Source organism: Nelusetta ayraudi, unplaced genomic scaffold (genome assembly GCF_046127955.1).
Source record: "Nelusetta ayraudi isolate G7.1 ecotype Tasmania unplaced genomic scaffold, CSIRO-AGI_Nayr_v1 ptg000020l, whole genome shotgun sequence".
NCBI classification, from domain to species: Eukaryota; Metazoa; Chordata; class Actinopteri; order Tetraodontiformes; family Monacanthidae; genus Nelusetta; species Nelusetta ayraudi.
In genome coordinates this window covers 1,762,427-1,778,876 of record NW_027466070.1, presented here as the reverse complement: position 1 = coordinate 1,778,876, position 16,450 = coordinate 1,762,427, and the positions used below count along the sequence as shown (strand labels likewise).

General features: G+C 45.6%; 1 protein-coding gene across 1 annotated transcript; it reads left to right on the top strand.

Moving 5' to 3' along the window:
• The first annotated feature begins 4,926 nt into the window (after window positions 1-4,926).
• On the top strand, window positions 4,927-15,842 carry LOC142888870 (transcription factor 12-like). The gene is made up of 13 exons (XM_076027347.1): window positions 4,927-5,120; window positions 7,675-7,774; window positions 8,521-8,663; window positions 8,759-8,870; window positions 8,955-9,025; window positions 9,297-9,393; window positions 9,472-9,545; window positions 10,964-11,152; window positions 11,795-11,927; window positions 12,486-12,630; window positions 13,989-14,218; window positions 14,615-14,789; window positions 14,898-15,842. The coding sequence occupies exons 1-12, from the start codon at window positions 5,052-5,054 to the stop codon at window positions 14,758-14,760; spliced, it is 1,509 nt and encodes a 502-aa protein (XP_075883462.1). The 5' UTR covers window positions 4,927-5,051; the 3' UTR covers window positions 14,761-14,789; window positions 14,898-15,842.
• Window positions 15,843-16,450: the final 608 nt, after the last annotated feature.

Below are 16,450 nucleotides of genomic sequence, written 5' to 3'. Positions count from 1 at the left end.
TCCAGGCGACACTGCGGGAATATTCCGTGTGGAAAAACCAAATCCCCAACACTTGATCAATTTCAAGGTTCCCCCCCCCCCCCCCCCCTCTTTCTTAGAATTTAAAACAAGTTTTTTGCACTGCATGATTTCTTATTTTTTATTCCTACCTTACATGTTTTGACGTCATTGCAAAGTCCTCATTGCAATGATGTTGAAACATGTATGTAAGGTAGGAGTATAACATCTGCGTGCATGACAATGAAAGAAATCATATGATTAAACACAGTATAGACACAATGAACTTCACTGGAATACTACGAGTTTGTGTCACATGTCTTCGTGTGTGTTTGGATTCATGGTGTTTGATTCCAGGAAGCGCAGCAGGCCGCTTCTTGTGACTGCAGACCTGTGACCTGAAGACTGCGGCCGGCCGTCTTTACCTCAGAGGTCATGGTGGATGTGGGACAGCGAGGTCAGCCTGGTGCAGAGGTCACCGAGTCTGGTTCTCACGTGCGCCGCGCTGCCCTGGCTGCTCCAATCCTCTTACACAGCCCCTCCCACCCACCAGCCCATCCCACGAACCCCACCCCCACCGCCACTTCTTACGGCACTCGGGCCAGACTACAAGATCAGCCTGGTGTGGTCTGGTCTAATCCTGGAGAAGCCCAATCCTCGCCTCAGAGTCACGCCAACAGGTATCATAACACCACAACAGACCCACTTACTGGAGTTTGTGCACAAGGGAGTTTCCTGATGAGCAGATTTTAAAGCTATCGGGGATACAAGTTGTGTCAGACTGAGCAAATAAAAGGAAAAAGACAGCAAATTTTAAAAAACATTGTTTTAAAAATATTGTCAAGCTGAACTCTTCTCATGTCTGTGGAGTTCAGGCTGGAGACATGTTATTGTTAGAAAACACTGCACGTGATTCAAAGCAGGAAGTCTGTTTGTCTTAGATCTGTTCTTAATTGATTGACTGTTTTTTTAAAATTTTATTTCCTATCAGTTAATGTATTTTATTTTCTGTGTTTCATCGGTTTTACCTCGTTTGTCTTTGGATTTTATTTATGTATTTTCCATTATTTTGGTGATTGCGTATTGCCATCGACCTGCACTGAAGTGCGATCAGCTTTTTACTCTTGATGTTGTTGCTTTCTATGGCTGTTGTTGACCTCCTTTTAAAGGTACTGTGCCTATAGCAGGGGGGCTCCCAATGTAAACCAGCCCCTTGCTGAAATCGGGTACAGCCGCGTGCCTGCAAAATGGGGTGCTGCACACTGTACACTGTCCTCTTGAATATGAATACATTGGAATTGAAATTGAAATATCATTAGTGGAAGGTCTAAGAATAAGGTCCAGGCCAATAACAGACAAATGTTGATTATAGCTACTACAATTGGCTCTTATCAACATTATATACTACTACAATTATTGAATTGTACTCCCTGACCCCCCCTCCTTCCAAAAAAACCCCCAAATATATATAGCAATAAAAAAAAACAGTTGTTGCTTGATTTCAAGCTAACGCTGGGAGTCCCTGGCCTTGACGTCACTGCCAGCAGCACCTTTCCCGGGCCGGCCTGTTATCACAGAATTTTACGGCGCCGCTTCCTCCCTCGCCACCGCCTCACCCACCCAAAACCCCTCCTCCCCTTCCTCCTCCTCCTCCTCCTCCTCTTCCTCTCTCTCTCTCTCTTGGCGTCCCGTGGTAGAGCGGATGGGAAATTCTGATGTCATCAACCTTGGCACAGCGGGACAGAGGCGCACGCCGAGCCTCGGGGGCGCCTGCGATTGGTGCCCATGTGTTTGTGCCCTGTAGATGGTGAAAGAGATGGTGCGCTGCTGCCCGCCTGCGCTGCACCTGCGTCCCAGCATGCTGATTGATCAGTTTGGTCATGTGGAATGTCACCATCTGCTCCCCCCCCCTCACCGCCCCCCACCACCCCACCACCCCTCCGCCTCCCCCGCCCCCACCCGCCCGCGAGTCCCACTCACCCCCTTCTTGCGCGAATGCCAATCACTGGCAGGAAGATGGTTATTTAAGCCATGTCAAATCAGGCGCGTGATGATGAGCAATATGCCGGCGACACCCGAGACGCGTCTTACAGTAGCGCGTCCAGGCTGCACAGGGTCGTATGTCTCCCTTTCCTTCCCATCCTCCCCTGTCACCCACCCCCACCCCGCAACACATTCTGCACAAAGTGAGGAGCTGCGAGGCTGCCGCGAGCGTGATTGTCTTCTTTTTTCTTTATATGTTTGCACATAAAAGTCCTCATTTCCTGCCTTTTGTTTTGCGCACGCCTCCGTGTTCTTCCTTCAGTCGCTCTTCTTCTTTTTTCCTCCTCCGCCGGGCTCCTTAATGGCCAGCCACGTATCAGGGGGCCATCAGGAGTGACATTCTTCATTGTAGAGCGTCATAACCAATGACATTTCAACCATGGGAAAATAAAGATATGCAAATCCGAGCTCATTAACATTTGCATTACCTGTTTGAATAATCGCAGGCCTGACAAGGCCGCAATTAACTAAGATTGATGCAAAGTTCAGGGTAAGGGGACTGTATATATTTGCTCTTGGATCATTTACCCATGATGCACTTTGGCGTGTGTGTGCGCGCCCGCCCGTGTGTGCGTGTCTTATGCACGCTCATTGTGCTAGATGAAGGAAATGATCCTCTGCTGGAGGAAAAAGGTCACTCAGTAGCCACGATTTTGGATTAAATATAATTAAATCTACATCATCTTATTTATATTTACTCAAGAGTTCAAAAAAAAAAATGTATATATGTATATATATATGTATATCATCAACCTATTAAAATAATGACCTAAGTCATTTTTTTTCAAGTTTTTGGGAAAACACAAAAAGAGATGGGCAGCATTATCAAGAAAACTCAAAAAATGACTTAAGCCATTATTTTGATAGGGTGATTTTCTCTCTCTCTCTCTCTCTCTCTCTCTCTCTCTCTCTCTCTCTCTATATATATATATATATATATACGTATATATATATATATATATATATATATATATATATATATATATATATATATATATACGTATATATATATATATATATATATACATATATATATATATATGTTATATGTGTGTGTGTAAATACATATGTATATGTCTATATATATCTTGGGACAGACACTGCACCTTGAAAAAAGAGATCGGCCAACAAATGAGTTCCGTGAAGAGTCTGACCTGAAAACCCAGTTAGGGCTGGCGTGTATAGTCAGGATTAGACCTGAAGGAAGCTGCAGGGACGGCTCTCCTCACCTTCAGACGGGCTGAAGTCAGCAGGTTGGTTCAGTTGCTTCAGTCTTCTTGCCATCCTGGAACTTATTTTTGCCGTGTGTCCAAAAAAAACCAAAAAAACCCCAAAACTAAAAAATCACATCAATGGCAAGACTTTTGGGAATTCATGTGAGTTTGGAAATGTTGCTGTTTGGGAACAGAATGTATTATCATATCCATCCATCCATCCATCCATCCATCCATCCATCCATCCAGCCAGCCATCCATCCAGCCATCCATCCATCCATCCATCCTTCCATCTACTGTATCAATGCATTCATCTATCCATTCATCCATCCATGCAGCCTCAGAGTCATTCGTGACTTTGAGCGGCTGGAGTGTTTCCTCTGCGGTCACGAGGCCGCCGTCAGCCTCAGACCGGGGATTTTACCCCATCGGAAGTCTGGGCGTCGAGGTCTTTCGCTGGAGAAGAAGATCGCCCAGACAGCCCAGCGTATATAAATAACCTTTGACCCAGCTCCAGGAGGAGCTCGCCCAACCAACACGTGCCTCCCGACTAAGACTCTGTTCTATTTGTAAAATGTAGGGCAGACAGAGGGAGCGCGTCAGACCTGTCTGTTTACTGGAAGCCACTACCTGTCTGACACGAGATCAGCTGAGTGGCGTCGGCGCAGTGATCTCGGGCTCTGAGCAGGAGGCGGGGGATGGATGGATGGGTGGATGGTTGGGTCCATGATGGCTGTTAAATTGCAGCCGGCAGTTAAAAATGTGAGCACTTTGCGTTGCCTTGATGTCTTTGCTTGGCTGTGGTGCGGTCGAGGTGCGTTCGCTCACGTGTGGGCTGGGAATTCCCTGTTGCTCATCAGCATCACTTAGTTCCACAACAGTATTTTTGCACAAACCAAGAAAAATAACAATTCTATGATAAAATTAAGCTCATTGTAATATGCGATACAAAAAGTATTCATTTTAACACGACAATGAGGATGACAAACAAAACAAACGAGGATGTCAGTCTGAAGTCAGTCCTGTCGGCGGCAGTGTTGTTGGGATTACTCCATAAAAGTAATCCACTACTGATTACAGATTACTCCTTAAAAAGTAATCTAATTATTTCTTTGACTGCTTTGTTTCATAAGTCATCAATTACTAATTATGAATGACTTTAGTTAAAAAAAAAAAAAAGGTAAAGCAACAGTTGAGAACGTCTTGTTTCCTGCACATAACGTACAACGAACCACAATATTCTTTGATTTTGCCACCGCCATGCTTGTTTTGGTGCGTCATCGCATTGCATGCACAGCTGCATCATCAACCTGGGACATCGTCGTTTTAGGTTGTTTTTCCTAAAATGATAATAAGACATTTTTTAGCTTGCAAAATATTTCAGAAAAGTAATAAATTATAATAAATAAATAAAGTAATTATGATATAATTACCAGTTTTGCCACAGTAATCCTGTTACATTACACAGTTACTTAAAAAAAAAAAGTATTTTAATTACAGTAGTGGATTACTGAGTAATACATTACTTGCCAACACTGGTCGGCAGGCACCGTAGCAGCGCCAGTCAGCTCCTGGCCACCCCTCCCTGCCGCCTGCAATGGTCCTGCCCTTATTTGCATAAGTTGTCTGCGGGTAGCTGCATGACCAGCAGGGGTAGGTTAGAGGAGGGAGCGCGTGAAGGCTGCTGCACACACATGAGTAGAGGCAGGAGGAGAGGAATCAGCAGCAGCAGCAGCAGCAGCAGCAGCAGCAGCAGCAACGTGTGGACTGGAGTCCTGTACTGACGCACACTGAGTTATGTACTGCGCTCACCCTGTGTCCTGCACAGGCAACAACTCATTGATGTACTGCTACAACATGAAACCAGTGAGTACACCAGCAGACCTGATGATTGTTGTCGACGTTGATTGTGATTCGCTGTCACGCTCTCAGTGTATTGCTGTTGCCTTCTTCTTCTTCTTCTTCTTCTTCTTCTTCTTCTTCTTCTTCTTCTTCTTCTTCCTCTTCTTCTTCTTCTTCTTCTTCATCTTCTTCTTCTTCTTCTTCTTCCTCTTCTTCTTCTTCTTCTTGCATCCTGCCTGTGTGTGGTGAGCGTCACAGTGTGACTGGTCTCTGAGTGTGAGTGCGCTGAAACCTGTGTGAAGCAGTCCGTCACTGCAGTCTGCTGACATTGTTGCCCCCCCTCACATGTTCAAAGTTGTCGCACGCACCCTTTAGAGGTTGTGTCATTCGGGTCGGTGCTCGTGCACCTTCACGCGTCCACCCAGTCCAGAAGTGAGAGGGTTGAGGCTTTCTGCTGCGGTTGGATTGTTGCCTCCTCTGCTGTGGATGAAGATGGAAACCCCTGAACTTTAGTTCAAGCAGGGACTCGGGCTTTCATCCCGGTGGAACTTCAGCGGCGGCTCCACCAGTTGCCTGCGTGCTGTCGTCTCATTAAACGCTCCCTGGTGGAGAATGTCACTGCACGAGAGCCAGAACTCTGTCCCTGTCCCTGTCCCCCCCCACCCCCCACATCCCCACCCCCCTTCGGGCTTGCTGTGTGTTTTGATGTGGACAAACTGTTGTTACCGACGTGCCCCGGCGAGACTCGCGCTTCCTGTGCGTGCAAGTCAAGCCTGGCGCTCAGAGAGCATCTTGACATGAAGCAGACCGCTGTTATTTCTATTTGATTTAACCCCGCGTCGTTTGCAGCGCTCCCTCCTCCTCCTCCTCCTCCTCCTCCTCCGCCTCCCCCACCTCCTCCGCCGCCGCCGCAGCCATTATCAAAGGCGGCTTTGATCTCCGAGAGACTAACCATATCCAGACATCGTGGATCACAGAGGCAGAAAATTGGTTGCATGTGGCTGGAGTTGGCCGCGGCGCAGCGCAGCATAGGCCCTGAATAGCAAGTTGATATTTCACTCATCTGGCATGATAATGGCCCTGTGCATTCACAACAAGGGCAGAGTGGCTGCTTTTTATATAAGGAAAACAAACAAACCACACACCACTGGGTCAGTGTGTGTGTGTGTGTGTGTGTGTGTGTGTGTGTGTGTGATTGCGCGCGCGCGTCTTTAAAAATTCAGACTTTTCTTATTTGTGTAGCACATTGAAAACAACCTCAGTTGTTGACCAGAGTGTTGTGCAACTATTAAAAACAAGGTTTTCTAACAACAACGATAATAATAATAATAATAATAATAATAATAATTTGTAGCAAGAATAAGACATGGGTTTCAGTAGATTATTTGGGGCTAAGATAATTTTTTCCGACTTGGCCCTTGGCTGACTCTTTGTGGCTCTCTTTATTTACCCATATCATTTTGTGATGCCGTGATTGATGGGCCCCTAAATCGATGCTATGCTAAGAGAGGGTGCCATGGTGACGGCCCCCACTCCAGTTGGGGGGGGGGGTTGGTGAGCAGCGAGGGCATACTGGGGCCGGGTTGTCAGGGGGTCGGGGAGGTTGGGGTGGTTGGGGGGGTGTGACCATTATTAACGGGTCGCCTGCTATGCTGATGGTAAGGAGGACAATTGGCTTTATCCTGCGCCATATGCTGCCCACGGCGGCTCAGACGGGCCCAGTGTCGGCAGGGGCTCCTCTGTTTGGCCTAGCCCACAATCACCATGGGACTCATGCCAGCCAGGGTCACGGCTGCGTGTGTGCGCTTAAGCTCGCGTGTGTGTGTGTGTGTGTGTGTGCGCGCGCGTGTGCGTGAGCATACTCAGGAGAGTCTTTAATAGGCTGCTTTACAGAACTTGTCGTCCGGGTAACTGACACCCCATTGATGCTGCGCAGGGAGGTTTATTTTCATTTCCTGGGGCACATCAAAGCAATGGAGGGATGTGCAGGTGCAGCCCAGACCTCTTAGTGTGATGGAGGGAGGCAGCGTATGCGTGTGTGTGTGTGTGTGTGTGTGTGTGTGCGCACGCGCACGTTTGTGTTTTATGTTCGTGTGTGTGTTTTTTTTTCATTCAGACTCAATGCTTCACAATTAAAAAGGGCGACAGCAAAAACAAAACAATCAAATTTGACAGTGGATCTATTTCAGAGCCTCCGGGAGGCGGATCGTCGAGCCGCATCTCATTTCTCAGCTGGGTTTCTCTGCGTCGCGGCCTGTAATTTAATTTCTATTCGGGATATTGAATCCCGGGTCTTCCGAAGGCCGGGCCGACCTGATGACGATTAGGCCGGGGATTTCTCATGGTGAATGGCTCCTAAATCCGGATGAGGAGGTGCATGGATCTGCAGCTTATGGATTATCGCAATAGCTCTAAGTGTGCATCAGCCCCTCCGCTTTGTTTTCGTAATGCCGCTCCTTCGGGCGTCACGTGCGCCCGCGCAAACGCACACAGGCTGCCCGTTCGCGAAGCTTATTTTATCTTCCCGGAGTTGCGGCCGCCTCACACGCGCTCTCCTCTCCTCTCCTCTCCTCGCCAGGTGTACGGCCCGTCGCCCACCGATGACGACATCAACCAGAACTCCACTCTGCACTCGTCCATCAAGGCTTCTGGGAATTTGTTGGCCAGCAGCTTCTTTGGTGAGCTCGCAGCACAGGACCGGACCTCACTGATGACCGGTGTAAGACCACCGCATTAGGTGGCTGCAGTGGTTAGGAAGATAAAATAGGAAAACACATGGAGGGAAAACAGCAAAGTTCCACTTGTATAACTGTTTTTTTTGTATTATAGATTATTTCATTTCCTCCCAAAAAATTATGAATAGAAACTGCAATAAAATAAAGACCAATAACAACAAATGAGAGAACACTGAAGAATGCTGGGAATTTAATTTTGTTATGCAGGCATTAAAGTAGTCAAACCGAAAACATTTACCAAAATTGGTCATCAATACCCCTAACAATTAAAGCTTTACTTGGAATAAAACATCTAATCTAATTTGAATTTTATATGATTTTCTTTTGGAAATCAGCAAACACACACACACACACACACGTATATATACATATATGTATATATATATATATATATATACATATATATATATATATATATATATATATATATATATATATATATATATATATATATATATATATATATATATATATATACATTTATTTTTTAATTAAATGGACAAAGTTGCTTCACAGAGTCTGAGATGGAAAAATAAAGAGCATCTCTGCACTGGACAGATTGCACAGATAAGATGTCGTGTGATTTCGAGGTGTGTCTTCATTGTTTCCAGCTTTTTCGCGACTCGTCTGGCTGCTTGACATGCACTCCCCGTCGCACAGCCATCACACTTTATTCTGATCCATTTCAGAGGGGATGGCCAACTCTCCCGACATCTGGAACGCCGTAAATGGGCTGAACCAGCAGGGCTATGAAGCCGCGCTGGGAGCGGTGCCGGCCCACCAAACGCACCCGGGCGGCTACGGCAACATGGAGGCGGTGCACGCTCACATGGTGAGACTCCCCTCCCTCCCTCCCTCCCTCCCTTCCTTCCTTCCATCCCGGGGTCACCAGAGGTCAAAACTGGTTGTCCATCTCATCGTTTGCAGGACTCTTACTCCCCGCATTCGGTGCTGGCTTCTGATGTCAGCAGGGGGCTCCCGCCCATGTCCACCTTCCATCGCAACAACGTGGCACCACGCACCTCTGAGAACTCCCCAAGTGAGAAAAATACACATTTATCTCTTTTCTGGCTGTTTTCTGCGTCCAATACTTCACGTTGCGTGCTGCCTTTGTCTTTTTCAGTCTCGGGGAGCCACAGAAATGCGTCCGGAGGGTCACAGACAGGCGACACCCTGGGCAAAGCTCTGGCCTCGGTGAGTGCTGCACCTTCGTCCCACCTGCACGCCTTGTCTAAGGCTGCGTTGTTGCTCAAACAGGCAGATTACAGCGTAAAAACCCCCCAGGCTAGCGCGCAATTCCCATGTGTTAGCGGGCTTTTTATTGGCCGCCAACTGGTAAAATGTCCAGAATTGATGAGGTTCTAGTTCAGGTTATGGTCAGCCGTAAACAGCTGATGCAGAGATGACAAGTTGTGCCTTGAAAATGATGCACGACCCCTCGCTGTCGCCTCCGACCCCCCTCCAGATTTATTCCCCGGATCACACCAGCAGCAGCTTCCCATCCAGCTCGTCCACGCCGGTCCGGTCGCCATCACCGCTGCAAAACGCCGCCGAGCCTGCAGGTAAATGGGACTAAGGGCAAAGGTTGGTTGGTGAGCTCCCGGCGTGGTCTCACAGTGGCTGTTTGTGTCCCTCATCAGGTACCAACATGTGGCAGCGGAGTTCGGCCCAGGGTCCAGTCTCACCGCACTACGAATCCTCCCTCATATCATTGGTAAAGGCTTCACACGCAATGACACCGCACACACCAATGGAATATATGAGAATCAAAACAGAGGGATTATACGCAGAAGTCTGGGGCACGTTTTTAGAGAACAGGCAATTCACGGCAATACACCTCAATGCATCACCATTAAATATTGTCATATAAAGAAAATTCCACCAACAGCCATTAGTCTGATTAATTGGCCGTGCAGCTGTGAGTGTGGGCTGCAAATGGAAGCAAATGAGGGGAAAGAAACTCAAGCAAGAGCGTGCGTTCACGGTAGAGTGCATCGAGGAAGTGTGTGGAATCTCTGCAATGATGGACATCATTGACATGAATGAGGTTGGATGGCCTCCAGTTGTTATAAAAAAAGAAAGAAAGAAAGAAAGAAAGAAAGAAAGAAAGAAAGAAAGAAGCCAAACAGGGATCCAAATATTGACAACAAGGGACAACAAGGGACATTAACCACCAATCTAAGAATGTCTTATAAAGATGAACCTTCATAAAGAGAAAGCAGTTACAATAGGAAAATGACGATGCAAAAAAAAAAAAAAAAAAATATCAGAAATTATTTCATTGTGGATGCATATATTGTATTTGAAGGTCAGAGTTCACTTTGGAAAAAAGAAAATCCCTGCCTGATATTATCTGTGTTGATTTGAAGTGACAGATCCCACTGAGATCGCAGCTTTCCAGGAGTCACCTGACCGTGAGCACTAGCTGTTAGCTTAGCGCATGCTTAGCATACTAGCCAACACTAAAGCAACATAATAATGATTAAGATGCTGCTGTGAGGCAATTTCACGTGAAATCTTCCTGTTTAATTATTTTTGAGGTAACAATGATCGCCAGTGACTCATTCATTAAAGACAGCACATTTTGTTGATTTAACCAGTACAAAAAGGGTGTGTGTGTGTGTGTGTGTGTGTGTGTGTGTGTGTGTGTACCAGTGTGCTGCGCTTTAACAGGATGTATATTTTGGAATAGTTTCCTGGCTGCCTCCAGGTCACAACAACACACCAGGAAGTCTCCACACAGAGCCAAGAAATAGAGGCAGGCCAGCAGCGGAGCGAGAGAAGGCAACCACAACCGGCTGCCGCAGCTTTTTAGCTCTAGAGTGCAGACCAGAGAATGAGATCGACCCTGGCAGGCAGATTTCCCCCAAAAATCGAATACAATTCTTTCAGAATTGAATGAAAAATGGCTGCTTTTACAGTGGCAAGAATAGAAAACAAAAGATAATCACCGAGTGTCTTTATGCTGACAGTTGGCTCCCCATAAACGAGGTCTGCTCCACTTCTATGAACCAGCTCCTTGTGATGTCACAGGGGGCGCTGACATCTCTCCCGCCTTAGCGAGCACAGAGTCTGTGACGAAAAAAATAAAATAAAACCACCTCCTGACCTTTGACCTGGTGTGCCCCGCAGTCTCAGGTGGAGGACCGACTGGACCGACTGGACGACGTGATCCACGTGCTGAGGAACCACGCCGTCGGCCCCACGCTCCCCGCTCTGCCCGCCGACATCCAGGGCCTGGTCAACCAGCCTGGGCACCACCACGGCGGCCACCCGGAGTGTCCCGGCAGCCTGCAGCTCAACTGTCACCCCCCACCTATGGTGAACTAACTCTGCTATGACGTATTTAAAGGGAGGACAGTGCAGTGTGTGTGTGTGTGTGTGTGTGTGTTTGAAATAGGAAATGGGACAATGAGAGTGTGTTTCTGGGACTGTGATTTCACTGCGGGGTTATTTTTTCAGGGGGGTGGAGAGGGCGGGTGCCCCCCCCCCGCCCCTCCCATTCCAGCCTGTTTCCTCCTCTGCAGTCCAGGGGATTTTGGCCCAGCTGGAGTGGAAGTATATGCAGGCAGGGGAAGTAGGGTTTTTTTTTTTTGGCTTAATCCTGTGGGAAAAGAGGGGGGGTGGAAGAGGAGGTATTAAGTTCTCCCACTTTTTATTCCCCCTTTTTAATGACGCTCCGCTTGGAAGTGAATCATTCCTGAAGAGAATTAGTGGTGTGTTTCCAGAGTACATGGCAGTTTAGAGGGTGAAAGGATTAAGATTGTCTGAGATTAAATTAATTCTGTCAAGCGAGGGATCTCCTCGCCGTTACATCAGAAACCAGGAGGGCAGATGTTGGAGGGTGGTTTTTTTTTTTCTTCTTCTTCTTTCCTTTTCCTTTTTTTACCCCCTTTTTCTTTTTTCGTCCGACCTCCGAGTCGGGACGCTGTGAGCGCCTCTCAACCCGATCTTGTCACACAGGTTGAACCTCCTGTCGGCGTCAACAACAACAACAACAACAACCAGTCGCTCTTCCAGAGCCGCACGCCAAGTGGCCTCCCGTACCCGGCCAGGCAGAGGGTGGCGCTGCAGCACATGCAGGCCGCGGGCCGAGGTGAGTCCTTGCTCTCCTCCTCCTCCACCTCAAGTCACATGACATCATCTTCCATCATATAGTTTCCTTGCAGCAGCGTGTGACATGTACTTTTAAACTAGCTGTCAGTATAAAACCTTTTTATATCTTTACATGTGCATATATTTCCCTATGATTGCATTATTTTATTGTTTTTCCTTTTCTTTATTTTTTTTAATCAATACTCTCATTTTATATTACTTTTTTATTTCCATCCTTATTTTATATATTATAAAATAAGGATCTCATGTTGCCATCCATCCATCCATTTCCAATACCAATACTTCTTCCTGAGCTCAGGCCTAAATTATTTTTATCTCATCTCACTCAAAAATGGCTGTGTTCTCTCTTGTTTATTTGATGTAATCAAATAATGGACCACTAAAAGACTAGTTAACAGTCATCTCATCTCATTTCATTACGTCCCCCCCGTTTAAAATGTCTCATCATATCCCGTCTTCAAATATCTCCCTGTCCGACTCCACCAGACGATGACTGAAAACATCTTGTCCTATGAACGTCCCCTCTTGTGCCACACAGGTCTGGGACTTCAGGGGGACCTGGAGCTGAAGATGGAGCAGGGCGACGGCGACGACATGATACACACCAACAACAGCTCAGACAGCCAGAGGTCCGACGAGGAGGGCGACCTCAAGACGCACGGAGACCACAGCGGAGACAACAGGTGAGGAAAAAGGACCCGTTAACCCATTATCATTGCGACGCTGAAAGATGTAAAAAAAAACAAAACAAAAAATAAACTGCCTCTTGCTCTGCAACTCATTTGGACAAATACAAACATGTAGGAAAACATTAAAGAAGGCAAATGCGTCCGACTCAGAGGAGAAAGCCGTGGTTTGACTGTCCGGCCCCCCGCTGAGAGGGGCAGCTGTGTCCAGACAAGCCTCTTTATCTCCGCCTCATATTTCTTCTTCATGTGGCATTAAGTTGCAGCGCAATTAAATAAGGGAAGAAGAGGAGCTGTCAGGACTCAAAGGGGAAGAAAGCCTTAAGAGGCTTTCACTGCCTTTACAGCTGCAGCATTTTACCCCCCAAAACTTCTGTTTGTTCAGTAAACCATTTGCACCTGTTATTGTTTTATTTCTGTTTTAATCACAGCAAAAAAAAAAAAAAAAAAAAATAGAAGAAAGAGGTCCCTCCCTCCAAACATTGTAAAAATATGTATTTTACAATTTTTTTGGGGGGGGAAGATTTCAAATTATACTCAAGAATAAATTTATCAGGCGATGACAATAACAATGATAATGTAGTTCTTTAATAATGACTTAGCTGCAATCAGTCACAAACACCAGCATCATCAGTGCACATCAGACAAGTCTGACAAGAAACTTTTGTCTTTTAAGATTTTCATCCAATCTTAAAGTCGTGACGTCTGTGCTTCCTCAGGGTCACTTCAGGACAAATTCGTTTGTGATTTCAGCTCTGACGCCCGAGTGCATGTTTTCTCTCTTTCATGCTTTCTTTCTTTTTTTTTTTTGTAAAAAAAGAAAGGAAAAAAAATGCATGCCCGTCTATAATCCAGTTGAGGGGCAGTGAAGCTGACGTATCTTGATCGCCCTCCAGCAACAAATTCACCGCTGGACATTTTTCTTTGTTTTTGTTTCCCCCTCTTAACTAAATTAGCTTTGAAAAATGGCCAAAATTAAAAAAAACAAACAAACAAAAAAAAAAACTACCCCGAGCTTCTTCTGTGACTCTTAAAAAGATCTACTTTTAGAAAGCTAAGACTGAAATAGATTAGTAGTTGATGAGTAAATGTGCATGAATGTGCTGAATTCAGTTGTCGGTGAAGTTATACATGTGGCTTAATGAGGAGGCTTTATTGCATGCAATCAGCTCAGGAACCAGTAGAGGGCAGTAAAATCCCACAATACAACTTCGGCGGGAGCCACTAATTGACTTTATGCATCGATCCTTTTGTTTATTGAGGCTTAAAAAGTATTAGTTAATGATATATCTCTTAGTTTCTATTATTATGACTTGAAATGACTTATGTATCTTCTGATAAAAACGCGTCTGCAGCATCCACGAGGACGAGGACCTCAGCCCCGAGCAGAAGGCCGAGCGCGAGCGCGAGCGGCGGATGGCCAACAACGCTCGCGAGCGCCTGCGTGTGCGCGACATCAACGAGGCCTTCAAGGAGCTCGGCCACATGTGTCAGCTGCACCTGAAGAGCGAGAAGCCGCAGACCAAGCTGCTGGTGCTGCACCAGGCCGTGTCCGTCATCCTCAGCCTGGAGCAGCAAGTCAGAGGTCAGCCGCTTCCATCATACTCACTAAATCATGAATCAGTTGAAGACAGCTGCTGTTTACAAGCACTGTCACAGATAAATTGGTATAAATCAGTGACAATCGATCATCATCCGTCATGTAGCGCTTCAGTCATTAGTTTTCCCATGTTTTCCTATTTGTTTGTAAGCTTGAACAAACACTATGTTGATGTTCATGCAACAATTTGTATCATAATGATGGAAAGCAAACGGATGAAAGAAGCTTTAAAGCTTCATTGAGCACTAACACTCAGCCGAAGCAGAACTCACGGACACTTTCCATGGTGCAGGAGATGAACGATGTCCGTGTACCTTGGCAGTTTATTGAATGACAAAAACAACAAATCGGAACCACACCATTCACTGCTGAACCCCACAGAGAGGAACCTGAACCCGAAGGCGGCGTGTCTGCGGCGGAGGGAGGAGGAGAAGGCGTCTGGGGTGATGACGGACCCGCAGGCCATGCATCTGGCCTCCTTCCACCCCAACCTGACCGACCCGGCAAACCCCATAGGCCACCTCTGAGCACTGGGGCTCACAGCATCCAGCATCGAGTACGGAACCACAGCGCCACACAGAATCCCATAAAAAAAAAAAAAAAAAAAAAAAATAGAAACCCCCTCCTCTAAAATTTCTCATCTTGCCTAATTTGTGAAACCCAGGTTCTGAAATCAAGAACGACTGAAGATAAAAAGAAAATCCTGATCTCAAGCACGTCCAGCGTTTCCTCTGGTTCCGGAGTAGCAGGGAGCTCCACCATCCCCGTCAGCGGAGCCAACAATCATCCCTCCCTCAGCGCCCCCTAGATGGACTTCTAACTCTGTGCCTAAAGTTTTCTTGTATCAGACAAAAGCATTGTAAGCTGCAGGTGTTTTGTACATATTTTGTATATTTATTGTTTATCTGTTATCTGGATGAAATGAAGCCCCCCAAACCCCCCCCGCAGCCAGCAGAGTGTCTGCAGTGTGTCACCGCGAGCAGCTCAGAGGACCAACATCATTCCCGTGTGTGTGTGTGTGTGTGTGTGTGTGTGTGTGCGCGTGCGTGCGTGTGTGTTGTGCCGCAGGAGTGTGAATGAAATGACCTGGGAGTGCGGTTCTTGAACACATCATATGTTATTTGTATATTTATGACAAATTTTTGTTATAGCACCATTATTAATCTTATAACAGCACACTTGCAGACACATTTCCACTTCCTCTCAGTGTAATTATTTCCCTCGCAGGTGTAGTTGGAGCTCTGTGCATGTTTGAGTTTTTTTGGTTTCTTGTTTTTTTAATTTATGTAACTTATCTTTTATACAAATAAGGTGGATTTATTAACATTTGTATTTAGTTGAATCTCTCTCTGTCTGATTTTACACAGAAATAAAACCTTTTTAGTGGAGTTTTACTAGACGTAGCCACACTTCATACTCAGACCGGGACAGAGTTGTGGGTTTTTTCTTGTTTGATAATCACTCTGCTCCACAAATACACAGTGCGGCAGTGAGTTAATAAAGAAGATACTCATATGATAATGTGTACAGTATGTGTACAGTTTGAAGTAGCCCACAGGCATGTGATGAAGATGATGCTGTAGCAATAAATGTCTTTTTCTAAATTGTTGCAGGTTTCTGGATCGTTGAGTCCGCATGTGCACAAACCCAAACTCATCGGACGTGCACATTCTTGTTGAAATGCACTGCAACAAAATAACTTTGTCATTACATATAATAATTATAATAATTATAATAATAATAATAATAATAATAATAATAATAATAATAATAATAATGATAAGGTAAGTTTGATATTAGTGGTGTCCTGATATTATTGACCACTAAAGGCATTAAAAATTAATATCAGAAAATGTCAGTATATCAGGAGAAAATACAAAAATATGACTTATTAAAAATTTCTCCCAAATTTAACAGTCACGCCAAAGAATGAGTTCCTCAAAATTCCTGGTATTACTAAATAGTAAATAACAATACTCGTCTCTACTATGCTTGATGATGTCATGTTTTTATTTGGAAAACCTTGAAGTTGTTACATTTATCATTATCTCTGTATCCAGCGGGACATCACAACACAAACTAGCCATAATGTGTTAATTCCACGATCGCATATGTCGGTATCCGTTGATATCGGGTCGATATCGATATCAGAAATTAGGAGTTGGATGATATCGGGATATCGGACGTCAGTAAAAAAAAAAAAAAAAAAAAGGGTCA

Bases quoted from the DNA above. Each gene is read 5' to 3' on its own strand.
- LOC142888870 (XM_076027347.1), top strand. From the start codon at position 5,052: ATGTACTGCGCTCACCCTGTGTCCTGCACAGGCAACAACTCATTGATG. The intron at 9,394-9,471 runs GTAAATGGGACT...GTCCCTCATCAG, and splicing joins AAACGCCGCCGAGCCTGCAG to GTACCAACATGTGGCAGCGG. The intron at 11,928-12,485 runs GTGAGTCCTTGC...TGTGCCACACAG, and splicing joins CATGCAGGCCGCGGGCCGAG to GTCTGGGACTTCAGGGGGAC.